Source organism: Varanus komodoensis, unplaced genomic scaffold (assembly GCF_004798865.1).
Source record: "Varanus komodoensis strain SLA01 unplaced genomic scaffold, ASM479886v1 scaffold29_1, whole genome shotgun sequence".
In the NCBI taxonomy this organism is placed as follows: Eukaryota; Metazoa; Chordata; class Lepidosauria; order Squamata; family Varanidae; genus Varanus; species Varanus komodoensis.
In genome coordinates, this window is record NW_025335759.1 from 8,950,485 (window position 1) to 8,978,461 (window position 27,977).

At 49.3% G+C, this 27,977-nt stretch overlaps 1 protein-coding gene across 1 annotated transcript; it reads left to right on the forward strand.

Moving 5' to 3' along the window:
* The first annotated feature begins 14,575 nt into the window (after positions 1-14,575).
* LOC123026002 (urokinase plasminogen activator surface receptor-like) lies at positions 14,576-26,764 on the forward strand. The gene is made up of 7 exons (XM_044435234.1): positions 14,576-14,735; positions 21,552-21,662; positions 22,377-22,523; positions 23,024-23,185; positions 23,748-23,885; positions 24,484-24,630; positions 25,673-26,764. The coding sequence occupies exons 1-7, from the start codon at positions 14,687-14,689 to the stop codon at positions 25,933-25,935; spliced, it is 1,017 nt and encodes a 338-aa protein (XP_044291169.1). The 5' UTR covers positions 14,576-14,686; the 3' UTR covers positions 25,936-26,764.
* Positions 26,765-27,977: the final 1,213 nt, after the last annotated feature.

Here is a 27,977-nt window from a genome sequence, read left to right on the forward strand (position 1 = left end):
TGAGTTCTTCTAGCTTGTCATGATGAGAAGCTCACCTGGAATAAGAGGTGGCAATCCTGATTCAACATTTTTGATATTTGTGATATGCCCCATCTTTCTATCTTTCTACCTACCTACCTACCTACCTACACACACATACACAAAAGCACACACTTCCCTAAATATTGAATGGAAAAAAATTCCCATGCATTACAAATGCACCCAACTATACAAAGATTTGAGCTCAGAGCTTGAAGAACGAAACATTTAACACCCTGGGCTTGGACAAACAAATCTGTCAGTTTAGCTTTCTCCCATGTGCACTTTTTCCAGTCCCCCCAACCCCCCCCCCTCAAATTCTTGTTCTCCTGAATATGGAAAATGTGTGGATTTTGTAAGTTCTTCTATAAAAAGATGACCTCAACAACATTCTCATCCATCTGTCCTTGGGATGTAGTCAGGTCAAAGGCTGGGCCAGGGTTCACACCTACCCATGGTCAGGATCCCTGACAGTTTTATAAGGGATGAATAAACTCTTTCCCTTTCTCTACCCACAGCTGGCCAGGATTTCGGCATCGTGACCTTCAAGGGCTGCGCCTCCCCAGCCATGTGCCACAGCTCCCTGTTAGCCTTGGTGCAAGAGCTGGACAATGCAGAAGTCATGTGTTGCCAAGGCAGCCTTTGCAACGACCGCATCGTGGACGGCATGGTGACGGCAGCCAGAGTTGCCCCCGACAGTGCCGGCGCCTCCGCGGCACCCGAGTGTGCCACCCCTGTGCCCACCCCAGCGGGCGTCACACCGGATCCTGACTGCGTCTACACAGATGAGGAGGAGGAAGACATGGGTGCATACATTCCTGCAGGGGGCGCCACAGCTCCTGGAAGCCACCTGGAGAAGGAAACCACCCACACCCCTCATGAGAAGGAAGGCCATGAGAGTGCAGCCGCAGAGGGCCACGCTGTGGCACCTCACCATGACCACTCGGCTACAGGAGGACCCACAGTCCACGAGCATCTCCTCGGAGGGGCTTCTGAGGGCAACGTGGCTGCCCCCACGGCTGTCACGGACGCTGAGCGCTTTGCAGCAGGGGGTTCCTCACACCTAGACAAGAGCGATTCAGAAGCTGCCACTTCCTCTTCTGCCGATCACGACAACGAAGTTGTGCTGGTTCCCATCATTGTCCCCAAGAAGAACCTCACTGCCGCCACCACCACGTCCTCCTCCTCTTCCTCCTCCTCTGGAACAAGCGGCAGTAAAGAGGTCTTGGCCGCTTCCGATGCTGACGATGCGGCGGAGGATGAGGAATGTGAGGCCGAAGAGGAAGATGCCACCGCCGGGAAGCCCTTCGTGGCTGCTGAAGAGGGCCATCGGGAAGGTTCCTTCTCCACCAACCCTACTGAGAGCAGCCATAATGCCGGGGTCTTCACTGCAGAGGAATATGGGTCCACTCCCTCTGCTTCCCCAGGGAGCACCAACCCAGCCCGTGGCCATACAGTTCACACTCACAGTTCAGGGGGCGAAAGTGCCTTCCATGATGGCAGCCCTGCAAGCCACTCTCCAAGACCTGGACCCTCCATGGCAGGTGGCAGCAGGCCCACCAGCGGTGAGCACCTGGCGGCCGAGGGGAGCAATCCCCGGCTAGCCCAGCCCAGCGGTGCCTCGTCCTTGGATGAGGTGGCCGAAAGCCTTCTCCCGATCCCTTACATCACCCAGAAGGACAACGAGTCTTTCATCATGGAAGGGAAGACCGAGGTGGGTGCCCCTGCGGCCACCAGAGGCCCTGCCGAAGCAGTCCTCATTTCTGGAGCAGGGGCTGGCACCCCCCGCCCCAAGATCAAACGACCATGCAAGCGACCGGGGTCTCAAAGCCGGCCAGGGGTGAACCTCTTGACCTTACCTGAAGGCAGCAACCTGACCCCAAAAGAGGCTGCCACGGTGAACACCACGGCCTCGTTGCCCAGCAATGCTAGGACTCTGGCGCGCAACGCAGGAGGAAAGGGCACCCTCGAGAGCGGGGTCTTCGGCCTGATGGCCAACCCGGGTCTCTTCCTGCTCACGCTGCTCTTGGCCGCTCTGTTCCACTGAGCCTGAAGGGGCAGGCAGAGTGCGTTGTTTTGCTTTAGAACCCAGGAGCCTGGATTTCCACCTCTGCTCTTGATCTAGCCCCACTTCCTTTCCTAACTGAACTTCTGGACCTGCATGGACGTCCCCATTCCTAAAGTATTTGTTAAAGTCAAAGTGTGAGGCTCGCCATCAAGATGCTCAAGTCAGTTTGGGATTGTGCAAGTGGAAGAACACACATAAATGAATGAATGTATCTTACAGCCTAGTTGGTAGGAAAAGCATTTATAACCCCAAAGTGCTGTCCTGCTCTTAGCCAAAAGGGTGTGTAGGTTTAATAAAACTGAAAGGATGCAGTGCGAGGGTAGTCAACCCATTGTGTACTGGCTGAGCTAGTTCTGGAATTGCTGTGCATGCACAGAGAATGTATGTTGTATAGATTGCAAACCTTTGCCAGTTGCAACAAGAAAGTAATGCACAACTGGGGGAATTGCAAGTATACAGGGATACATGCTGTGTGTATTGTGACTCTCTGCCGGGATATTTATTTTTGTAATTTGTTTTTACGTGAAGTCTTGCACTGAGCAGGGGTTGGGCCCAACGACCTTGCTGGCCCTTCCAGCTCTATGAGGAACTCTCCAAAATATTGGACATCCAGTGGGATCGAAGCAAACACGACTACAAGAATTGTACAAATCCAAAATGTGATGAATTGAGGAGCCCCCTCTTTTGTGTACAAGCCAGGGAAATGGGGGGCTCACCTGGACCTCCTTGGCCAAACTCCAGATCCATGCCAGTATTTTAGCACCCTTCAATCCTTCCTCCCGACTGAAGTGAAGGGGAACCTGTACTGTCAGCAGCATCCCTTGGTTCTCTCTCTCAGTAGGACAGAAAGTTCTGAGCAGGCTTTTGCTGTGAAAGGTGGCATAAGAAATAAATAAGATAAACATAAATATAAATAAAGATCTGTGGGGAAGATGCCCCTTCCATTTTTGAGGCTGGGCCTTTTTATTTCTCTTTACAAAAGCAGTGTTTTCCAGCCTTGTGCCTCCAGACAGGTTGGACTACATCCTCTATCATTCCCAGCCAGCAGGGCAAATTTGGGGAGGGGGAGCTGCTAGAGGGAAAAAGGTAGGGTATAAATATAATAATAAATCATTAAAAAATAATCGTAAATGGTTGCACTGGAGTATGATCCCTGGTCAGGACTTCATGCCATCCGCTTTTTCCCCCCTCACCAATCCCATTTTCCACTTCACTGCTCCCCACATGCCCCACCCATAAATATTCTTTGCCCACACTGTATGTTGAGTCCTTAGAGGGGTTTCTCTTTTTCACATTTCCCCCCTCTTGGAACTTCTGTAAATCTTTGAGTTCCCACACGCCTGTCGCATAGAAATGTTATAATAATAATAATAATAATAATAATAATAATAATAATAATAATAATAGTTCCCTCCCGCACTCGAGGGCTGTCAGTCTGGCTACTTAAACAGCACCTTCCTCCCCTGGAGATTTGGCATCTGTTGGTATGAGCTGAGAAATTCGCGTTCCCAACGGTAACATGTAACATTTTGCTCACTCTGGAAATTCTCACCCTAGGTCTGGCAGCTGTGATTCCAAACTGGTTTTTCAACCTTCATTTTCACTTCCATTCTCCACCCAATTCAAGATCCAGTTCATTGCTATATATGGACCTGATCTGGTCCCTGTTTGCTCCCTTTCCCCATCCTTCTGCCCTAGGATTGCCATAAGTCGCACATTTATGGCACATTTTCTGCCCTCGGACAAGCCACAATGCACATTTCCATGTGGGTTTTTTTACACAGATCATGAAGAAATGGCACACATGTACAAGGGCCCTGAAACAGGCAGATCAATCCATATCTAATGGTTTCTGGCCCCAAGTCCTCTCCTGAGCTGAACCATAAAGCAGTAAACTGACCCTGTGTTTTAGTACCCAGGTCCTACCACCCATTATTGCTATTTATTTAAAGGGTTTTTAACCTCTCCTGAGCTAAAAAAAAAAGGGGGGTGTTATAATCAATCGGCTTATATGCAAAAAGGACATGACACTTAAGGGAAAAAATGAGGACGGAAGAGGAAAAATGAGCAGAGTGTCAGCAGAGTGGATGGGATGGCTCTCCAACGAGAGGTCGTTGAGGCCCCATCAGTGTGGGTGTTCAAGGATAAGCTGGACATGCACATGGTGGGCATGTCGTGAGTGGAGCCGGCTGGTGCCGGAGGTCAGACTAGATGGCCCGGGAGGCCCCTTCTGACTCGCTCTGTTTCCATGTTTCCTTCCCCTCTCATCTCCTGGGGAGTGGAAGAGCGGGTGTAGGCAGTCAAATATGGTGCTCCCCTTGCCTGCTGCCATGTCCTTTGCTCCTCTCCCTTTCACACTGAGCAGCAGATGGTAGCCACAAGAGTGGGCAGCGGGGAATCCAACCACAGCTGGCCCTTACGGTCAGTTTACGGGCACGCCCTGCTTTGGAGGTCAGGGTGGTGGGAGCTCTTGTGTCGGGCATGAAGACAAGGTACTGCACTTCCACTGTGAGTAGTAGAGGGACCACCACCTGGAGACAGGCAGTGAAGTGGCGATCCTTCGTGCAGGGAGAGGCGCTCCTCCCGCGAAATCTCTGTGCGCACCAGCAAAACCTTCAACTGTGTGCTCTCCCTTTGTCTTGTTCAGTTCTCCATTATGCTACTGCCTGGCTTCAGGAGGAAGGCGTGGCTGCAACGCTACTCATGACACAAAGACAAAAATAGGAACCCAAATTATGTTTTTTCTTTTTTGGAAAAGGGTTTCAGCAAATGCATATTAATAGCATCACCAAAAAGATGAGCTGGGCAAATCATGGTTAGGCAACTCAGCTTCCACATGTCTAGCAATGTTTCTGTTTCACAACATCCGTGTCCTGGCTGGTAACACAAGACGCCAGATGAGGGGCAGGAAAAGCAGCTGCCTGAGTCAGAGCTTGGGTGGCATGCCCAGAGAGAGGGGGTGGGGGGTGGGGAGGAGACACATTTGCATAAAATTCATAAAACATGCTTCTTTGTTTACATAGGTGCTGGTACAGAAATAAAGAATGTGATTTACATAGAAATGCAGTATGTCTCACTTATCAGGTGACTTCTGTGCCTTGCTCAGTGTGCTGTCCCACCTGATGGTTCTGGATTTTTAAACTGGGATTGGACTGGGGAGCCCTTCAAACAGAGACTTTTCTTTGCAAATGAAGCCATGTGGCCATCCTGGCAGAACCCAGAAAGGCCTTCTCTGTGGTGGCACCCCAGTTGTGGAATCTGCTCCCCAGGGAGGTTTGCCTGGCGCCATCACTTTATTCTTTTCAGCACCAGTCCAAAAGCTTTTTATTTCCCCAATGTTTTAAGACTGATTGTTTTAATTGAGATTTTATTATTAGTTGAAGTTTTAGGATGCTGTGTTTTAAATTTTTTACATTTTGTATTGCTGAACTGTCCTGAGACTTTGGTAATGGGGCGGTCTAGAAAAGTTTTAAATAAATAAGAAAGAAAGAAAGAAAGAAAGAAAGAAAGAAAGAAAGAAAGAAAGAAAGATCAACAATTTCATTTGCACGTGACACCTATTTGCATGTTATTTACTCTGTGAACGACAAGTCCATGCCGAAGCCACGTATTCTCACCATGTGTGAAATGGGCTGGCGTCGCCTTCTTCTTCATGATCACCATGGACCACCATGGCTTATTTAAGCCATTATGAGATGTGGAACGCAAAGTTGCCCATTCATCAGAAAGAGCCACTTGTGCTGGCACCCACAAGCCGGTTCTCAAATTCCCAGAGGTGTCCAAGGGTCCAAAATGCTGAGGTACCACCTGTATGCCTCATCTTTTCCACAGCCATGTACCACAGTGCCGAATTTTTCAATCTATTTTGCTTTGGAACTTTTCGTTTCTAGGAGGGGTGGAAAAATTGCACCTGGGAATTGTGGGAACAGATGAGAATTTCAGAGAAATTTCTCAGGTTGTAGGGCTTCCAGGCGTACCTTACGGGTTGTGGTTTTCATGCTCTTTATTTTACATGTTTTATCCTGTTCTGTCTGGCAGCCTTTCCAGGGCTTGAAAACTGAGTGAGGATTTGTGGTTTTTAACAGCAGCAAAAATAGCTTTTAGGCACTCGGCAGATTGCATCGCTCGAGAATCCCAAGGAGCGATGAAGTCTTCCAGGGGAAGCTTGAAAGAGAGAACTGGGTGAAAATGGTAGATGCAAAGAGCAAACTTGGAAGAGGGAAACAATTAAAAAATCTCATGTGCCAGTGAAAAAAGTTTTATTGCTGCCTTATAAGCTTCAGAAATATCCTTCTTCAGGGGGTTGAAAATCACCCATTTATTAACAATCATCAATAAAATTTTTTGACTGGCATCCAGGCCCTTTTATTCTCCACCTTTGTTTTCTACTTTACACTATTACTTTGAGACTAGTATAAATGGACAGTCCTTTGATCCTTTAGAACGCTTTGTTAATTTCCTGGAACTGGGTAGGGCATTTAAATCCCCCTGTAATTTAGAAACAACACTCTTAAAAATACAACACAAACCCCTGCAATTAAATCTATTGCATGCTAATTTTGTAGGTCATCAAAACAGATATTACAAATGTTGTGGGCGTGAGTCATAGTATTTCCTATGGTGGGTGCCCATTCAACATTTAAAAAAAAAACAAAGAATAACAGTACAATAACTTTGTGGCACAGAGTCCAGGCATCTTCTGGGAAAACAAGTACTTCTGGAGAAGTTCATTTATTTATTTAGGAGACTTCTATGCCACCCCGTTCGCCGAAGCCTCGGGGCCACTCACGTCCATAAATAAACTTCCTTAAAATAATATAAATTAACAGTATGAATTAAGTTCTTGGACTTTAGTGCTGAGTGAGGTGACTGTTTCAGGGGAATGTGTCATGCGTGCCTGGGCCAGTGGTCCCGGGGTGGCTCCGGATCTCATGACTGCCCTTACCTCCACGGGGCCGTCCCAGGATGGCATCGGCTCAACCAGGGTGGTGGGACATGCATCAGATGTGCATTTCTCAGTCCAGCAGGCCTGGAAGGGGGATTGAACAGAACAATCTTCCTGCAGACTATTAGTATCAGCCAGAAAAATCTCTTCTGATGTTCTAATTCTAACTTTGAGAGGCATTGACACTGCGGTTCTGCGATCACATACTGGAAAAAAGGAATCCCACCCAGTTCAGAGGAACTGGCCTTTTTTAAGAGAAAAGGGTTCAGACAGGAAGTTTCAGGGGAAGGTGGAGATGATGCGTATCAGGGCACAAAGCCAGCGGGGTGAGATGCAGCACCGAGCGCTTTGTAGTTGGGTGAGTGCCAGTGTGGCACAAGGGTAGGAGGGTCGGGCGGGGACCTGGGGGATCCAGGCTCTCCCCCTTGCAAGGCCATGAAACTCTCTAGGTGACTCTGGGCAAGCCGATTGCTCTCAGCATGTCCTACTTCACAGGGTCATTGTTGTGAGGATAAAAGAGCTATGACATCTGCTTTGCATTTCTCATGAGAGGTTAAAAAAAGAGGGATAGAAATGCAATGGAGTAATAAGAATGCAATAACAGAGAATCAGGGATCCTGCACCTTATTTTGGCCAATGGCTAAAAGGTGTGGGGGTGAGGCAAAGGGCCTCCCCAAGATTCAGGACCCAGCCTAGCAGCCTGCCTCCCAAAACTGCTTCAGGCAGACAGTGTCCCCTTAGGACACGGACCCTTAGATGTCACCGATCCACTTAGGATCGCCTGACAAGCTGAACTTATTCCCTTATATGGATGCATGAAGCTGTTCCTCATCCCTTTCGTGGAAGAATGTGGAAGCCTTTGCTGCAGAAAGACCCATCTTCTCTTGAAAAGTGGCGTTCAAAGAATGATTGTGTCAAGCCACTCTGTACGTCTTTGTGATGCACGGTGGGGAGCCCAATCTTGTCCAGCCTGGTGTCCTCCAGATGTTTTGGACTGCAGTTCCCATCAGCCCTGGCCAGTGTGGAATCCTGGCAGCTGTCCTCAGAAACATTTGGAAGGAGGCAGGTTGGGGAAGTCTGTTTCCAATGGCGTGATGCTGAACAGGATAAACGTAAGGCTGCGCTTCTCAGGCTGTTGGTGTGCAAACTCCACTTCCGGTGTCAGCCAGATTTCGACAGACCCCAGACTCCTCAGGCCACCAGCATCAAGACATCGCAGAGCAGAAGCTTCATGGTTGTGCCAATTCATTTGGGGGGGTGGCTCCCATAAATGCGCTAGAACACAGCGATGCTGCCGCCAGACCCTGCGCACGATGACCCAGAAGACCTACTGAACCAAGCAGAGCAGAGAGGTTCCTGGGGGACAATACAAGTAGCAACAGAGATCGGCAGCCGGTGCAGTGCAGAGGCGAGGGGTGCAGGTCTGGGTTCAAGTCCCCACTCACCCAAGAAGCTCACTGGGTGACTCAGGGCCTGTCCCTTTCTACCTCACAAGGTTGTTGTGCAGCTGTGCAAGCTAACTTGGGTTCCTTGCGAGAGCAATTAAGGCAGGGTATAAATGTCACGTAATAATAATGGCCGCTAGCCATGAGAGGTGCATAGAATCTCTTTGTTAAGCAAGCAGTTTTCTTTTGCCTGAGGAGTGCCCCAGGGACCATCGAAGGGACCCTGTGGAGTCCTCTCTCTGCGGTCTTGGCCACTACATAACCTGAGAAGGGGCTTCCAGGGTCCGATCCGTCCCCCCTGCAGGAAGAACCCCCGTGGCTGCATTCTGAGGCTGGAAAGGCAGCACGGCTGGGCTGTGAAGAGGTCTGAAAGAGGATGTTGCTGTGAGCCAGAGGCTGGGAGATGAGAGATCCCACAACACAGTTTCTACAGCCCCAGCGCCACCTGCACAACTAATCCAGGTGGGTCCAGAGGCATGTCTGCAGGAAAATGTACAAAAGGAAAGCAGAAAAGAGCCTCCATCACAGCCAGCAGCACCCAAGAAGGACACAAAGAAATGGGGAAGCCTCTGAGATCAGAGGCTTCCATCAGACAATGGTTTGCACCCTAGAAGCGGTAGACCTCTCCACATCAAGTACCGGTGACCGGGGGTGGCCACTTGCTTCTCTCTTTGCTGGAACAGGATGCTGGACCTTGGACTGATCCCGCCAGGCATTGCTTGCCCTCTAAATTCTTTGAAAGGCAGAGGGGAAATCCAGAAGGCCCGTTCTTCTCTGAGGCACCACTCCTGCTCTCATTAGCCTTGAGCTGCTTCTTTGGAAACCTTGAAGGAGGCCCTGTAGGGTTTGGCACCATGATAAAGCAAATTCCTTAGATGCTTCAGAGAAGGAGTGAAAGCTCTGTTCTGCTTAGCCCCAGATGAGGTCACTGTTTCAGGTAACCTGTTTGTTGTAATCCCTGCCTCCTTAGGGGCCCTTCCCTGGTGACTTTAGTCTTGGGAATGCAATTTGCAATCCGAAAGGGTTTACAGGCAGCCCAGATGTTGGGGGGTGGGTGGAATATGGCAGGTCAAAGGAAAGGCTGCAAGCTTCATTGCCAGGCAAACCTCCATTCAGGATATGGAAGAGAGTCAGTGACGGATTCTCTGGAGTCCAGTTTAGGTGTGGAAATGCAGAACAATTTTAAGGAATTATTTACTATATCTCATGTGGGCACTTCAGAAGGGGGGCGGCACAGGCAGGAATCGGTTCTGGCTCACACATATGATAGACTCCCCGGACTGTCCCTTCTTCCTGCTTTCCAAAGCTGCTTTTCAAACCTCATGGGTTAGACATGGCTGTTCTTCCTGTGCTGGCTGTGAGAGGGAGGGGGTTGGGTCGCCAACTGCCCCTCCTGAGGTCAGAGCACTGTCTCCAAACTTGTGGAAAGGGCTCCCAGTATCCCAGGGACCTTCGGGCAAGGCCTCGGGATTGCACTCTTGCTTAGTCAGCGCTCCGGAGACGCCACCTTGCGAGCTAAGCAGCGGCAGTAGTGGCAGGGAGAGGAGGTGTGACTGCTTCGCCAGGTCACCTTATCTGGTGACCTGAATGCAGATGTGTCTTTTTCAGCTCTGAATTTGGCAAGTCTTGCTTCCTCCCTTTCTCCCTTTCTAATAATCCTGCTTCTCCTTTCCTCCCGTGATTCTCACAGAGCAGGCGCACAATGGCAGCTCAATCCATTTCTGCATGGCAATCGTCCCGGGAAAATGTCTCACTGGCAAGGATGCAGGTTGGAGCCATTCCGAGTCCGCTAAGGCCGAAGTGACTCAAGCATGACTGGGACTCGGCAGAGAGATGGGCCCGAGGGTGATGCAGTGGGAGGACATCATCAGAGACCCCGTTACAAGTGTTTCCTTCCCTTTTCCTTTTCAGTGAGGCCAAGTTCTTTCCTTTCTCTTTCCTCTTAAGGGATGTGATTTAATGTTGTGACCTGTCCTGGAGTCACTTCTGGTGATAGGCAGAGTAAAAATATGAAGAAAGAAGAAAGCAAGCCAGGGGAAGGAGCGGAACAGAATGGAATATGGAAAGGAATGGAACGGACTGGAACAAGCTATGCTTTCTCATGCAACATGGCTTTCTGTGGAACTTGCACACAGAGCCGTGCCCTTTGTTTGTGTAGCACCAGGATCCAGCCATGGACCTCTGGGATCAAGCACTAGAGAACATGAAGTGGTATAAACTGGCCTATGGCTGCGCACAGCACTGATGTTCTTTGACACCTCTATTTTTTATTTCCAATGTGTGTCCATTCCCTACAGGGAGTAGCTTGGCTTTCTCGTGTGAATCAATTGTGCGTTTTGCAACGTACCCCAAGAATCCAGTTCTCTGCCTGGGACACCCGAATCTCACACTGCTCTTTGTCTGAATGCATGAAGCATGGGGGAATTGATTGCACCCAGAAGCTATCATTCATTCATCCATTCATTAAATTTCTGTCCCACTTTTTTTTAAGAACTCAAAGCAGCTTCCTTCATTCTCCTTCTCCTGCTCTCAGTCTTCTCCCCACGAGAACAACACTGTGGGGCAAGTTGACCTGAGAGTCTGTGACTGGCCCAAAGTCCCCCAGTGGCCTCCATGACTGAGCAGGGACTAGAACCCGGATTGCCCGAGTCCCAGTCCTGTGCCCTTAACAACTACCCCACGTTGGCTCTTCCAGCCTGAGAACGAGGCAGAACCCACAGGGGTGTTGTTGTGGGATTAAGACTGAGATCAGGAGAAGGAGAATGATGGAAGCCATTCTGAGTTCTTTTAAAAAAGAAAAAGGTGGGATATAAATCTTATACATACATAATTTTATATTTTATTTTAGCTAACCTCAGCACTTCTAGCATCACCAGCTGCCTGCACTATCAGAAGTGAAAAATTCCTGTGGGAGGAATGACCTCATTCTGGCTTCCCATGGACTTTCATGGACAGTTAGGATACCCAGGAATCGCCAGGCTACCCAGGAGATGCTGGTGCAAGGAAAGACAAGTCACACTTGCACACTCCTTGGCTACACAAGAACCCCAAACCCAGGCATGAGAACACCCCTGAAGTGTATTCACTGCTGGAGTTCTTTTCAAAAGGGCTTGCTCTTCTATCAGATGGCATCCAAACAGTTGACACAAAAATGTGGGAGAAACATCTAGCTCAGTGCTAGCAGTGAAGCTCTCTTGGTTCGTTCCAAAAGTTCAGTTTTTAATGTTAACCCACATTGTTTGTGTGTTAGGTTTTAGAATCTGGACTGGATAAAGGAAGTCTTAGTCACTGGTGAATCAAGGGGTAATAGGCCTGAAGAATGTCCTGCAGAGTCCGAGAAGCAGGGGAAGCGGTTAGGACAAGTTTGCTCTGTAGCTTCCCCCATTACTACACACACAGAAGCCCGGATGACATCACAGCACTGCGAGCACTATGTCCTTCCGTTTCCTCTGTATATGTATTTCATCAACGCTTTTTATTTGCTGGCAAAATTGTTTGCAAAGGCTTTCATTTAAAAAATCAAACACTTTCTCTTTTCATCCTAAGTCTTTTTTTTTTTTTCAGAACAATAAACTACTTAAAAGGAACAATTGACAACAAGAGGTCACTGCATGGAAACCAACAAAACAACCAGATATCATCCAGAGCGGCTCAGCAGATGTTTAAGAACCAAATACATTTTATTTGCTATGCTATGGATGATGGAGACGGGTATCTTCTAGTGAGACAAGTTAATAAAACCAGGGGTCGAACCTGAACTTGACCAATGTGTGAACAGTGGTGACATGTAAGTGATGCGCTTCCAGGGGTGCTCAGCTTGGTCAGAGGCGACTCATCCTTCTGGAGCAATCACACTGCCTGTGACAGATGTGAACTGCACTTCGAGCCACACAAAGGGCGCAGAAGACTTGGAGAGCTTGATTTGGGGACCCAGGAGCATCTTCAGGACTCTGGCTGCCTCCTGGAGAGCTAATGTAGCTCTGGTGGACGAAGGCTGGCTGTTGGCCATGGATGTAACTGGGGACACAGCCTTGCCCTCTGACCCTGACTGTGGGGCCTTGGACACCTGGGATGACTGCCAAATTCTGACTAATGGTAGGGCCACCCTGATCTCCAGGAAAAGCTTTGTCCCTTGATCCTGCTAATGGTACAATCTAGCCTACAGCCAAGACCAAAAGACGGGAACATTTCTGGTGGCCGTCCACACCCTAACCACAGTCTCCACCACCTATTTTCTTATGCTGGAGCAGATGTGTCTAAACAGACAAGAACACTAATATTGTTCCATATTGAACATTTTAGTCATTCAATTCCTTTAAAAACATAAAAGCAACTTAGTGCATGCAGGAGTTTCGTTCCAAGATTTCTTTTTAGAGTTGGGACTTATGCCTGAAATGTGTAGACTGAAGTTCTCTCATCATTGGCTAGTTCCATTGGTTTTATCCTTGTTTTCATCATCATTTATTGGATGCAGTGCGTTGTGTATGGTTTTTGTTATGGTTGCATTGTTTTTTGCAAGCCGTCCAGAGACTTTTGGTATTGCGACAGCATATTAAAAAAGTTAAATTAAATTAAAAAATGAAAACCAGCACAGAGCAGTTTGCATGAGTGCAGGATCCTTAACTAACTGTGGGGGGAGGGCTTGTTAACCAGCTGTATGTGAGTGGGAATTAGCCGAATGATCCTCCTGCCTGCCATGTAAGCCAGGCTGGGACGACGGCCTGTTGCTGCGGTTGACCAGCCATCAGTCACTGTTCTGGGATTAGCTGGTTACGTGACAAGCTACTGCTGCTGAGCCTTGCTGTGCTAGCCTGCCACAAGCGTGGCTTATGTCCCCTGCTGTGATCACATGAACCAGGCTGCAGCATGCGGGGCAGCACAGCCAGCCTTTTATCCTCAGCACAACCCTGCGAGGTAGGTTCAGGTGAGAGGAATGTGACCGGCTGGCAGTGACCTCGTGAGCTTTTGGGCTGAGGTGGTGATGGGGAGAGCTGATCCCAAGCCTCCTTCGTCAGGGACCAGGCAGCGATCCGTGGTGTAAGACTTAGTACTGGAGAGGCACGAAGCAGGATACGAGGGGGACCTTACTTGCATCTGTGGGATGATGGGGCACAAGCTCACCCCACCGAAATGGGAGAAGAAGGAGAGAAGCATCACTGAAACCAAAGTGGCTTGTCAAGCCGACCCATCAAACTCATTTCCTTGAACACATGCCTTACACGTAAATCCAATGCCTCGGGGCAACTCCACCGCACTGACTCAGATAATTTTGACGTGGAGTGTGTAGTTGACATCTCCTTATTCATTTATTACACTGATACCCCACCTCTGTTTCCCTCTTGCAAGGAATTCGGAGTCATTCTTTGATGTTCTTTGTAGGGAATCCACTCATGCGCTCTGGGGTGTGGCTGCATCCTGTGGCAGTTCTGGGGTCCAGCAAATGGTTTGCACACGAAAGCCTTTGGGTTCAGGCTCAGGGATCCCCAGGAAGGACTGCAAAACTCACGGCTGCCCCAGAGCCTGAAGAATTGCCTGGCAGTCCCAATAGCTGCTAGGAAACGAGAGGAGCCTTCTCCAACCTGCTGCCCTCTGGAGGTGTTATGAGTTGCGGTCCAGTACTTGGACGGTGAAGGCTTGCCATCAGGTCCCTCTCTAGGGGTTTGTTCGGAAGTTAGTCCCCATGGAGTTCGCAGGGCTGCTTCATTTACAGGGCGAGTCTGCCTAGGACGGCGCCGCAGCTGTAGTGTTAAAATCTGGAAAGGATAGCATTGCCTCACTCTCCCACCTCAGGGGTGCCGGGACCAAGGCCCTCTGCACGTGCTCGGAGGACATGCCTTGTCATTGTGTCTTGTTCTGAGGCAGTATTTCCAGGAAGCAGGCAGAGCGCACATTTTAGGCAAGAGTCACGAAATCCTGCACACAGAGAAGAAGCGAGCCGTCATCGCTTTCCCCGTCTTCTCCCCCCACCCTGCTTCCTGCCTCCGTCACGTCGGATGCGTCACCCGGAGAAGTTCTGCAAAGCCGGAGTTCCTCCCCCGTCGAATTCGGGGTGGGGCCAAAGGAAAGACTCCTGGCCCCGGGCGAAGGATAAACGGAGCGCGCAAAGGGCCGGCGGGGGCTTCGGATTCCGTCCGGGCTGAAAGGAGGGGGAGCGGAGCGCCTGTGCACTGAATCCTACCCGAGCCTGGTTGCAGCCCACGACCTGCGGACATGCGCTGCGTCTGGATCGGCTTCCTTCTGTCCTTGGCGGTGGCTCACGGTAAAAAGCAGCAAGCACCGAATCCTGTCCCCGATCTTTTGTGTCAAAGCAGTTTGTGTGCATTGCTTCCCGGGTGCCATTCTCCCAGGCCAGCAATGGCCACGGCGGAAGGATAACGGGAGCTGTTGTCCAGCGCATCTGCAAGGATGGGGAAAGCTGCGCTCGGGTGCTCTCGCGGAGCTTCAAGGGTTCTGGGTGCTCGCCTGCGCATTCCCAGTGGGAACCCGGCTCTTGCCTTCACAGCGCCGGAGGGTCAGTGGTCAGAATAGGTACGGGGGCAGGATCCGCATGCACGTATTGTCCATTTACGCGGCGGGAGGTATGCATGTAGGGGGAGGGCCGGGTCGATCTTAACCTCCCGGATTTTGTTTGCAGTATTGATACAAGGGGGGGAAGAGTCTGGGTTGGGGGATATCCAGACAGAGGGAAATACCTGGCAAGAAAGGCTGGTCGAACTCGGGAATTATTTCCTGGTGGGATGCCAATTTTTCCCATCGATTGTCACTCATTCGTTGCAGCGAGGGGTGAAAAGTGATCCCACCCCCCAGTTATGGGAAGGAGAGGGGTTCCTCGGACTGCAGGCTTTCGTGCTTGCGTTAACGTCGGAAAGCGCGCATGTGCTCTTTGCTTTGCCATTTTTGCCCGGCTTTCTGCTTGCAGCCCCTCCGGCTGCTCACACGTTCCCAAAGGCCCCCCGAGAGGCCAAAAGCAAGACGGCTTCCCTTTTTGAAAAGCCCACAAGCGGTCCGGATCGGGTCCTCCGTGGGGACTTCCTAGGGTTGTTTCTCCAACTGGTGCCTGGAAATTAAGTCAAAAGGAGTTTGTTGCTGCTGTTAGCTTCTTTTTTCTTGGTAAAAAAAGTATTTTAACTATAAACCCGTGGCCCCCTTTGCGTGTTCATTCAACACACAAAGTTATTCCGCTTGGATCACTGAGAGCCAAAGATGTGAACACACACCGTTGACAAAACAGTGAGTTCTAGGAGAAAGCCCGTATGTGTGTGTCCATTATGAAGAGATTGGTGGCATGTCATTCCAGCTTCCAGGACAAAGGATACAACTAATCCATAGTTTGATATATCTGAGAATGAGCCATAATGAGACCCAGTGAGGTGTAGTGGTTAGAGCACTGGACTTGGACTTGAGAGATTTGGGTTCTAGTCCCCACTTAGTCATGAATCTCACTAAGTGACTCTGGGCCAGTCACTGGCCCCTTCTGACTCTACCATTCTATGACTCTGTGAATCTATAGACTCTCAGCCAAACCTACTTTACAGGGTTGTTGTGAGGATAAAATGGAGAGGAGGAAGTCTTGTAAGCTGCCCTGGAATCCTTTAAGAAGAAAAAACAGCAAGATATAGATATTAACTAATTATTAATTAATATGAACTAGTATTGACTAAAAACAGCAAGATGTCGATGATGATAATGACAAGGAACCAAGGACTCTGAGCTTATCAACAGAGGCCTTTCTCATGGTCCCCCACCGGGGCAATTAGGCTGACAAGTATGACTGATGGAGCAGGTGTCTTTGGTGGTGGTCCCACGGTTTGGGAGAAGCATCTGTCAGAAGCCCGTCCTTCTTTGCTAGCCTGCAAGGAAAGGCTGAAAACCCACTTAATTTTATTGATTTCCTTGGACCATATCACTGGGCTTCCTCCTTTTGTTTAATCACTGGCATTTATTGTTTTTTGTTTGTTTGTTTATACTGTGTTGTTGTCCTGTTTCTTTTAGTCTACACTCTGCCTTGGGTGGGTTTCATCCGTCTTTTAAAGTGACCTTATAATAATTTCAAATGAGAGAGAGAGAGAGAGAGAGAGAGAGAGAGATCAATATCTGAATGAATTTTCAAGCAGTGGGAGGTAGAGGGTTCTGATTACTCAAATGGGGAGGGGAAGGCAGGACCCCCAGATTAGAGAATCCATTGAATGGGGGGGGGTCATCAAAAGGGGGAAGTACACTCATGTGCATGGGAAAGTTAGCACCTAGCTTCACCCATAATTCCTTTTAAGGCTACGGGGCTGAGTGGACCAACCGAGGCTTCCTCAATTCTTCTTAAATGGGTCTGGCTGAACAGGTAGTGAGTAAAACGCAGGAAATGAATGGCTTGCCCATCTTGCCTAAGTGAAAACAGCTGTTCAGCAGCATTTTGTCTGAGTCCCCAGAGGATTTTCACTTTCAAAAAGAGTGTTTCTATTCTGCTTGATGAAATCATAGAATAACCCTCTAGCTTAACTTTTATGGATTTAAGATATTTTTGTACGGGTGAGAGCCCACCCATAGGGATATACAAACCGAACAAGGGACAATTGAAAGATGTGTCAGCCAGCAGACATTGAGAAGCTCCACAACAGCCGCAAACGCATGTTGAGCTCAGTTAAAGGTGGCACTGAAGAGGAAGGTTGGACTAAACACCCGCACAGACGAGGCCAGGTGCAAGCTGATAAAACAGGAATTGCACAGTGTTGGGGCCTTCACAGATATGGGGCCACAGCCCTTAAAGTGCAATCCAATGGGGTTGCAGGTCTTTCTTCTGTTTAAACACAGATCCACTCACTCCTTAATCTCAATCAACACATTGGGAATGTCCCTACGTGGCAAGAATACAAACAATAGCAAGCAAGATGCCAGCTGGCATAACACAGTCATCCATTGCAGTGATACTGCGATCCTTTTCTAACCAGTATATTCCAGCAACACCTTTCTCTGTAGCAACAGAAGGAAATCAACCAAACCATCTGACTAGAAGCAGCAGAATTTGAGAACTACAGCTGTGGGGTGCAGTTAAACGTTTCCCCCTCTAAATTTCATTATTTCTTGCATTATTTGTTCTTTTAAAAAGTGTTTAGGGATTTGATACTGTGCACCCCCAAAAGGATGTGAGTAAGTGGGAGTTTAGATATATTATTTATATATTTGACATGCCTCAAGTCAGCCAGGAGAAACAATAGCCTTTTCATACAAGCTACCCAACCTGCAATAAGATAAGAACCGACTATGTTGGAATCCATCTCCACGTGTAGGACATGGAATAATCAAGTTACGACGACCCAGATTCAGGCTGGACATCAGGAAAAGCTTCCTCCCTGTCAGAGCAACACAACAGTGGGACCAGCTGCCTAGAGAGGTGGGGGGCTCTCCCACACTGGAGACATTCAGAAAGAAACTGGACAGCCCTCTGAGTGGGATGGTGTGACTTGGTGTCCTGCACCAGCAGGGGGTGGACTGGATGACCTTCATGGCCCCTTCCAACTCTACTATGATTCTGTGATTCCCAGTCTCTTTTTGGGGGCAGCAAAGGTGGGATGGAGTGGAAGAGATTCCAGAGCAGTGGAGAGGGCCTTTCACCATTTCTCCTATGCCAGGCATGGGGAACTTGTAGCTTTCCAGGTGTGGTTGAGCGCCTGTTCCCATCACACCTGACCATTGGTTCTGTTGGCTGATAGGCGTTGGAGTTCCACCTCATCCGAAAGGCCTTACATACCTCACCCCTGAACTTTGCCATTTGTTCTGTTGAAATAGTCTCACTCCAAAGCTTTTAATAACCTCTGGGGATGGGACAGGTGGAGAGAGAGGCCCAGGATGTTATCTGTCTTTCCACCCCAGCACCAGTAGGGTTGTTAGCAGCTTCTAAAGTGTTTACAGTCAGGAAACAAAACAGCCCAGAGGTGCAGAATAGTTTGGTGTCCAAAAAGATGGCCCAGGCTGCTTTTCTGTGCCTCGCAACATGGTACAGAGCCTGTACCCACAGCCAGGCCTGCCAGTTCAAGCCCTGCCATCTCCTGCTCCTTACTGACTTTTAATTTTGCAGGAAAAGCGATGGGAGGAGGGAAGGGGCGGGCAGGGCCATGGGTGCCTTGCAGGTATGCGTGCAAAAAGCTGGCGGCAATGCTTGCTTTGCCTGCTGTATTGGTATCTCCTGCCTTTCCTGCAAGGGCAGCACCCATCCTTGTCTCTAGTATCCTCGCAACAACCCTGAGAGGTAGGCCAGACTGGGAGTCCATGACTGGCCCAAACTTTCCCAGTGAGCTTCTTGGCCAAGTGGAGGCTTGCATGCCGGCCGCCCCAGTCGCAGGCCCACACTCCAGCCGCTGTGCCACACTGGGAGATGGGAATTAAGTGTGCCTGGGGCTGAGCCGACAGTGCAGACAATCCCAGAGAGACCAGGAGACTACTTGGTATGGAGCCGGGGGCAGGTAGGGGAGATGCCTTGCTGCATTGACGAATAAAAGGTGGAAAGGCTGGAAGGGATGGTCTTGACCCTGGAAAGGAGCCCCCCCCCCCCAGCTCGGGGCAGACAGGACAGGACATGACTCGCAGAATTCTGCTGGCATGCCCTGCTCACATCTGTTCCCAGCTCTGTGAGTCAGCAAATGTCAGGACCAGCCGCAAGCCAAGCCGAAGCCACTGATGGGCCCAGGAAAAGATGCATTTCAAGCTTGTCCCCCTGCTGTCCCAGAGGAGGGAATGCACTAGGCAGAGGATCAAGACCCCTGGGGGTCAAAAGAGGGGAGTAGGGGCTAGTGGTAAGAGCAGATGATGGTGGTGGTGCTGGTGCTGGTGGTGATGATGATGATATGAATATTTTATACCATGCTCTCCTTTTTTTGGCTAAGGCACTAAACAACCATTTTCAACCCTAAAACCAGCTATTAAAAACAATGAAATCAAGTACATACTTGAAAAGGCTAACTTATTAGAATATGGGGAACTCAACTAGAGACACCAGGAAAGTTGACTGAGAAGGTGGTCCGTGCATATTTCTTCAGGAGCAAGTCCACTGTATTCAATGGGGCTACTTCCGAGCAACCATGCTTCAGTCCATGTCTGGGCATGTGCTTGGTACTGCGGCCTGAAGCAAAGAGAAACGAGGAGGAGTGGGGAGAAATCAAAGGCCGGGCTCTGTCGCTAACTCTGCAGGATGCCAAATCCCAGAAAGAGACAGGAATGCAAACAAGAAGTGCCATGTGGGAAGGGAGCAATGTCTAGCGGTGAGAGCAGGAGCAGGGAGCGCTGAACTGGGGTCCTGGGGTCAAGTTGCAGCTCTTAGAAGGAACTGGCACACCATGCTGGCCCAGCGTCACTGCCCAGAATTTCCAGCAGTGCAGGACAGAGAGCGGTCTCAGACACCCACCTCCCCCAGGGCAAGGAGGGCACCTCGCTGGCTCCCCGTGGTTCAAACCTGCCCACCGGGGAGAGCAGCAGCCGTGATATGGAGACACAAGACCAGGAGGCTCTTGATCCCAGATCTGCAGGGAGAACTTTGTTTCAAAGCAAGAGGGGTGAGCATGGCAGAACTCCTGGGCTGCTTCTAATCACCAAGGTCGCATGAATCATTGATGCTAAGTACACTGCAGAGCAGACCAGCTGCCAACTGGGGTGGTAGTGGGGGAGGCATTTGGTAGAGTTTGCATTCCCTGGAGCTTTTCCCGGTGTGGAAAATGTTCTCTCCAGGAGTCTTTTTGGAAAATCACAGACAGCTTGATGAATGTAGTGATGCATCAGCTCAGTCAGCGGGGTGGGGGGGGGGGGCCACATGGCAGGCAAGACCGACACGTTTTACCAATGCGAAGAAAAAGGAAAAAAGCTCCCGGGTTCAGTTCTGGGCCTTTGCAGTTAAAGGCTATTTCACAAAATAAAACCGGGAAAGGCCTGGGGAGCAGAGCAGAGAGGGTCTGCCCTACCGTTAGGTAGACTGAGGCAGCTGCTTTAGGCAGCAGATTTAGGGTGTCATGTTTGATTTACCACTATTTCTACTCTTGTTGTTTTTCTGCTGATTTGGTGACAGGCGCTTGTGGGCTTTTCAGCTTCTAGGTACTGTTGGGAAAATTTGGGTAAATCCTGTCTGAAAAGCATCACTCCTGTGTGCCTTTGCATTGTGAGATCAAATCCTGTCTTCCTTCTCAAAACCAAGCTGTCACTGTTTAAAATGGTATTCCCCCCACCCTCCTTTCTCCCACCTTTAGCTGTAGGCTACAGTAGGCCATTTTAGCCCAAATATACATTATAAATAGTCATTGTTGAAATTCAGTTTAAACATTCTGCATGATCAGGGCACATGAAGCCCTCTGGGCTATCAAAAGATTATTGTAGAGTCGAGATAGGGGTCTGAGCTTATCATGAATAGTTTCTAGTGGCTTGAATTTGCATGTCTGAGCAAACCTGGAGATGGGTTCAAGTTACTCAACTGAAGTGTCAATACAGACAATTATAAATATTGTAATCTCATTGTTACAGTGTGATTGACTGACATTTCTTTATCTGTTCTGTATGTGATGACCTCAGAATCTTATTGTAATCTCTGCATTCTGTCATCAATTGCCCTGTACCTGTGTACCTATAAATGCCCTGTCATGATATTGAAGCTTGGCAGCAGAATTCATCTCTGCCTGCCTGGTTGTGCAGCCTGTATTATCATGAGTGTACCGCGGGAACCTTGGGGGTAAAACAATAAAGCGTCAGATGGTCTGGACGCTTGGTCTTTCCCACAAACCCGAGTTTTATTCCCTCTTCCCAAATTGAGATTCTGGGATTCTGACAGTACCAGTGTGATTGCTGCGCAGGGTGACTTGGGGTCAGGGTAGCAAAGTCTGCAGCTCTGCTCCTGGCACCGAAATGGCTTCTGTCAGCTCCCCCACCCCCAAGGCAGGCCTTCATGACTCACCCACCCCACTGAATTCGCTCCCCTTATGGGTGCGCACACCCCGCTAGCAAGCCCTTCACACAGAGGACTGTTCTCTGTAAAGCAGGACACCTGACCACCTCATTTCCAGCAAGCCAGCTGGCTCATGGTTTCCCTTCCCCTCTCTTCCCACAGTCGCCAGCCTTGAATGCTACTCCTGCGACGGAGACCGCGACTGCCAGGAAACGGAGACCTGCGCAGAGTATCAGGAGCAGTGCCGCACCACCATCATGAGCATCCTAGTCCGTAAGTCCTGCCAGAGGCGGGTGGGTCGGGGAACCCCATCCTCGCAGTGCACAGAGGACAAAAGGAAGCTTGCCCTACAAAAGGAATTAGGATTTGAGGAAATGCACAGAAGTCGTCGGGCTGGAGATTCAAGGACAGAAGAGGAAGAACTTTACCCCGGTGTTCTCCAAACGTGTTTACCACGTTTGGCCACAGAGACTCATAGAATGGTGCATCTGGAGGGGGGCAAGAAAGCCACGGGGTCCACCCCCCACCATGCAAGTCTCTAGCATGCGAGGGCAGCAAGACTGCTGGGAGGTTTGTGCTTGTGACAGCATCAGCAGGCCCGTTCAACAGCACCCCAGTCCTTGCAGCAGCATTGGAGCTATTTTAAGGCGTCCTTGATTCTTGAATCAATTTTTGAATTGGTTCTTGAATCGATCCTTGAATTTGATGCTTCTACATTGCAAGAAGTATATACTAGACACAGATAGGTTACCTCGACCTGACAGCCCACCTGAACTATCAGGAGAGTTGCAAGACCGAGCACTAATTTTGCTTGTCTGTGTGTGCAGGTGTGCATGCATGCAGGCACGCACACACGTGTGTGCATATGGAAGGCAAAACGCAGAGCTGGATTCCTGCCACAGCTGTGATACAGTTTAGGGATGCTGCATCTGCCTTCATTTGAACCTTCTGTCTCCTTTTCTCTCCTTCCTCCTCTCATCTCTGCAGGATCCAGGTTGTCCAGTTATATTCGGAAAGGCTGTGATGTGGGCGGGAAGCCAAACAATTCGCTCACACACTTCTCTGGCAAGGACGTGGTGTTTCTGGTGGAAGAGCACTGCGACACGGACCTTTGCAACAGGGGAATACCACCTGGTCAGTAGAAATACGGAGGGCTAGATGGGTTCGGATTAATACAGAGGGTTAATGTGTTAATGTCTTAATTCAGAGGGCTAAATACTTACTGATACATTATGTTGGAGCTCTGTGCTTTAATTGATTGTTAACTTTCCAGAACCTATGGGAAAGGGGTGGTAGATAAATATTAAGATATTAAATGCTGGCTTCAGACAACACTGCAAACCATGGTGGTACAGAGAAACCATAGAACAAACCATGGTTTCCTATCATGGTTTCTAAAGACCAAACTTACTATGGGACAATACCGTGATTGAGTTCAGAAGACGCAGCAGAGCAGCAATTGTAAAAATCCACCAGGGTTTGTTCTGTTATCTGAACCCAGCCACAGCCTCCAACTTCAGAGGGATTCTCCAAACTAACCTATGGGCCTTTGGATGCAGGTAATAGATCACCTAAATTCTGCAATTAGTCGAAAGTGCTAATTGCCCGGCACCCCTCCCCCTCCTTTCTTCCAGTCATGAGCACCATCACTGCTCGAGGTCATCATCGAAGCCGGCTGGACTGCAATTCCTGCGCCTCTTCTGCTGAAACCTGTTTCAACACCACCCTCGTGCCACTGCGCTGCACCCATCCTGGGGAAAGCTGTGTAGATATCACATCCTTTACTGGACCCAAAGGTAAGTTCTTGTCACTCGGGTCTTAAAGTTCTTTTTTTTTTTTAAGCCCATCTGGCAAAAAATGGGCTTTAAATAGTTAATCTGGGAGGACCCTGGACCTCTGGGTTTCGGAGTTTACAGCCATTGCCATGGGATTGCCCCCTAATGGTCATTTTAAAATTACAATCAAAACTGCAAATTTTCACAGGGAAGGCAAGCACTAAGGAACTGACTGTGCGCACACACGCACACATGCACAAGCACAAGCACACACACGCACACACACTATTTTGCAGCCATCCCTGTCTGCAACCTCTCCAGTCATCATTTGGCACCTGTCTCTGGCAGGTGGACCTCCGAGTTTTACCAAAGAAACAGAGCTGAGCCTTCCGACCTGAGGTCTGCCCACCTCTGCTGCACAGAATAACAACGCCACATTGTGTCCGAGGGGCTGTCTAGTTCCACGCACAAAACGCAACGCTATGCAATTGTGCTTACCAACATTTCCACCGGTTGCTTGGCGTCTTCGCCCCCTGGAGGCCAAAGGGTGCATTCACAGCCATGCGTTTCTCCCCATTGGTAGAATTTCCTGCGGACGAGCAGCGCATCAAAGGCTGTGGGCAGCTCTCCCAGTGCCAGGAGCCGCTGGGCTTTCACAACCTGGACAGTTTCCACTTGATCAAGTGTTGCAACACCAGCCGGTGCAACGACGACAGGCAAGGTAAGGCAGCAGGGGAACGCTTGGGGTGCAACGGACAGAAGTGGCGCCTGCCACACAGTGCTTCACATATCCTAATCCCCTACCCTCCTGTTTTGGGGTGCTTCTTCCAAGAGATACTGCGAGCTGTCAGAGGCCTTTGCATTCCAATTCACCCTCCCTACGCAACTTTCTATTTTCCGACTGACACCCCATTCTGCTGGTGACCACTGGGCACACTCACACCTCTTTGGACTATTGGGGAGGGATGTGTCCCTTCTTGGTGTGTGCATTTAATTTATAAATCTTGCCCTTTTTCCTTCCAAGGAACTCAAGGCAACTTCCATCATTCTCCTCCTCTCGATCTTTTCCGCACAACAAAGAGGAAAGGGGATTTTGCCTGCCAAAATAAATTTATGACATCCTGCAGCGCTATAGACGGGTAGTAGGGTACGGCATGCCCATCACTGTTACAGTGGCTTCTGGAGTTGTAAAGGTGGACCCAAATTTACATGCATCATGATGCAGCCCGTTTAAAATCGGGGCATCCTAAGCACTCAGTTGCAGACAATCCGTGCATCCATTTGAAAATGCCATGTGCGTTCTCTTCTTCCGCCTGCAGACTACAAGAATACGCCCCTGCCCTGGAATGGGGTGACTTGCTTCAGCTGTGAAGGGAATGCCACCCACGGTTGCTCTCCAGAAAGCATCTCCAAAGTGCAATGCCAGGGCCCCATGACCCAGTGCCTAGAAGCCTCGGGCATTCATGGTGAGTATCTCCAACAAGTTTCGGTCCTCTGCTACACAAAACGCACGGCTGTTTGTCACCGAGAAGTCAGCTTTATCCATCAAATCAGGCGGGGAGCCAAGGTCAACCGCTCAGAGTATCGGCCAAACAGAATCGAGGTCCAGAAGGCAGCACTGGGTAGAAATCTATGGGCCGTTAACACAGAGGTCCTAACACAAGTCAGGTTCAGAAAAGAAGATTACATAGTTATTTAGCAGACATCGACACTTTGTTGGTGTTCCAAAGCCCCATGTCCCATTTGCCACTGGGCATCACAGGCTCCCAGCTTGAAAATGGATCAGCAGGGCACATACTTTGCAGGTAGGGTTCAGCCAAGCCCTGGCAGAATCCACCCCTCCAGAATTTGCAGACTCCCCTCTTGTGCTTGGCCCAGGCTTGCAAAGGAAGCTGGACTGAGAGGAAATCTGAGAATGCTCACAAAACGAAGGCTGCACATCCGGCAAGCCTCTTCCGTGTCAGCTGCAGCAGCACAAACGGTTGCTGCATGTGGCGTGGAAGAGAGAAACTGCTTGCTTGGCGCATGTGGCTCGATTCCTGGGGGACGCTGGGTGCTCTCAGCAGGAACTTGGACTCCGAGCCCCTGAAAAGCGGAGCAGATTCCCACACCCATTCGGGTTCCTCACACATCGCTATTTGCATGCATGAAGTCCCAGGTTACACCTTGGCTTCCCTAAGGGAGAGGAATTTGAGGAGCTGGGCTCAGCAAATACGTGGGACTTGGAGTTCTGCCACTAACATGAGCAATGAGTCTAGAACGAAAGCAATCAGGCCGCTTCCTGTTGTTGCCCGGTGACGTGTCACCTGCTCATCCCAACCACAGCTCAGTGGTGGGAGCCCAGCTCTGCAGACAGGGGTCTTTCCTTGCTTGGAAATGCTGGGGATCTAAGCCAGGTCCTCCTGTATGCAAGCCACGTGCTCTCCCACCGAGCCCCAAGTGGAGCAGGGAGTGAGGTCCAGCAAAGCTTCCTCCCAGCTTCTCTCACTGCTCCTTCCTCCAATTTAGGAATCTCAGGGGAGAACGCTGTCCTCAAGGGTTGCGCTTCCCCCTCCTGGTGCGACAGTCCTTACACCTCCGTCTATAAGAACCTGGGCGCCGTTCACAGCCGCTGCTGCACGGGCGACTTCTGCAACAACCAGATCGTCGACGGGACCCTGAGGCCTTCCCCTCGCAGCCGAGCCAGCCACGAGGCCCCGGCCCCGCTGACTCTGCTCTCCACGAGCCTTCTGCTCGCCATGGCCTTCCTCATGTCCTCAGAGAGCTCCTGACCTTCTGTGCTTAAGACTGGGCAAGACCTGGGCCAGGACTGACCGGGCTCCAATGTGGCGCCCTTTCTTCCACCACCCCCAAATCCCACTATTACAATGCAATCCAAAACAAAGGAACATGTGGCATAACAAGAAAGAGCTTCCGAGTACTTGCAAAGGGCTTTTTTCTACATCGCCGAAGGACTAGCAAGCATTCCTGGAGAGGCTGAGAATCAAGACTGGCCTTCCAAGTGCACAAGTTTCAAGCCCTCTTCATAGTTGGAGTAGACTTGCATTGGCAGCCGTTTTTTTTTTTGAGACACGAGAAAGCAATTAGAAAAAGTCAAGACTTTGGATTCCTCAGGTCGGTTCTTAGCTGGGATATTGAAAATGAAGTTTAATGGATTAAGACAGGGGTGCTAGACACCGTCCTGTCTGATGTCTCTATTGACAAAAATATTTTTTACCCTGCTGAATAGATACTCTAAAGCAGAAACATCCCATCTTATTTTGTTTTTCTTCCTCATGCTGTGAAGGACTCTTTTTATTTTAACTCTTCCTACAAACAAGGTTTGGCCTCTGGCAGCCTGCACAAAATGATCAAGAGGACTAGAAGCTCTATTCTTGTTCAGTCGTGCCAAGGAATTTTCAGGCACATTTACCATCCACTTAAATTTTGCCTTCCTGGAGTTTGATGAGACGGTGTTCTCCCTATTATTTTATTATATGAATGTTATTTAAAATAAAATTTTATTTATTTAAAATGTTATCTTCTATATTCACTATATTTTAATAGAATGATTGCACTTCTTTTCTGTGGATTCGTGCTGATAAAAATAATGAAACATGCTGTAATGACCTTATAGCTCTCATTTCTGCCGTGTGTATTGACCAAAGTGCATGCCATGTTACTCACACCTTTAAAAAGAAGGATGCTTCTGTTAGTTACTTTTAATTTACAAAACAAAGCTGAACTAAGAAATCACTCATGACAGGAAGAGCAATCTGGAATGTGTCTCAAAGTAGTGTGGGAGCAATTTTCCAGATGGGTACAGTGGCACCTTAAATAAAAGTGAACATCTGGAGAGGCAGTGTGGTGTAGTGGGTAGAAGTTTGATTTGGTCTAGGATTTTCCTGCTCAGCTGCAGGGCTGCCTGTATGGCTACTCCCTTTCTCTTTCTCTTCCCCAGCCTGATGCACTTCAAACATTCTGAGTGGTACCAAATTTGCACAAAACGATTTCTGTCCTCTGCAAGCATGTACACTGTTCATGGGCAGTTCGTGTGTGTGATCCTTGCTGGGAGTTGCACTGGAGGAAAGGTTAAGCCACCTTCGTTGTGTGCCATGGTCCCAGTCCTTTCTGAACACCTGCAGGATGGATACTCGGTTGTTTGAAATGTGGCTCCCCTTGCTTACGTGCAATTAATTTCCTGCCTTGGTTTGATCTGGTGTGCATTCTCTTTTATAAAGAGTAACATCTATTGTTTGCACTCTGTCTGAGAATTCCAACACATGACCACTGATCAGAGCAATGCTGGGCTTTTGTTTGTTTTGTTTCTGGGAGGGTGCGAGCTCACATGGAGCTCAACATGAGTGCTCAAACGCAGATCTTTGCCATTGTCCTAAGACTGCTTTTAAACTTGCCAGTTTAGCAGACACCAGCGGTATAATCATAGCATTCCTAAGTGAGAAGGTATCCAGAGAGGTCATTTAGTCTCACCTTCCCTCTTTTAAGACCGTGATTCGTCACATAAATGACACCGCAGTAATGATTTGCAGTAGAGCTGTGGGGACAGTGTCCATCGCTGGTTTTCCGGTTTAAGAACGTGGGTGCCAAGCAAAAATCATGCCAAACTTTCCCGGGGCCCCTTCTCTCCTACAAGTCATATGCTACAGCGTCCTGGCAAGCAAAGTTTATCTCACAAGCCAGATGACAGATAAAAGTGCTGCAAAGAGTGTTTTGATAACAACCCAGCTCAGGAGGTGTGTGTTGAAACATCCTTCAGGGAGTAAGCCACAGTTTGCAACACCCCCCCCCCTCCCTTGAGAAAGTTCCTGTTTGG

Excerpts from the sequence above, each read along its gene's own strand:
- LOC123026002 (XM_044435234.1), top strand. The coding sequence starts at position 14,687 with ATGCGCTGCGTCTGGATCGGCTTCCTTCTGTCCTTGGCGGTGGCTCAC. Across the intron at positions 14,736-21,551 it reads GTCCTTGGCGGTGGCTCACG|TCGCCAGCCTTGAATGCTAC; the intron begins GTAAAAAGCAGC and ends CTCTTCCCACAG. Across the intron at positions 23,886-24,483 it reads GTGCAACGACGACAGGCAAG|ACTACAAGAATACGCCCCTG; the intron begins GTAAGGCAGCAG and ends TTCCGCCTGCAG.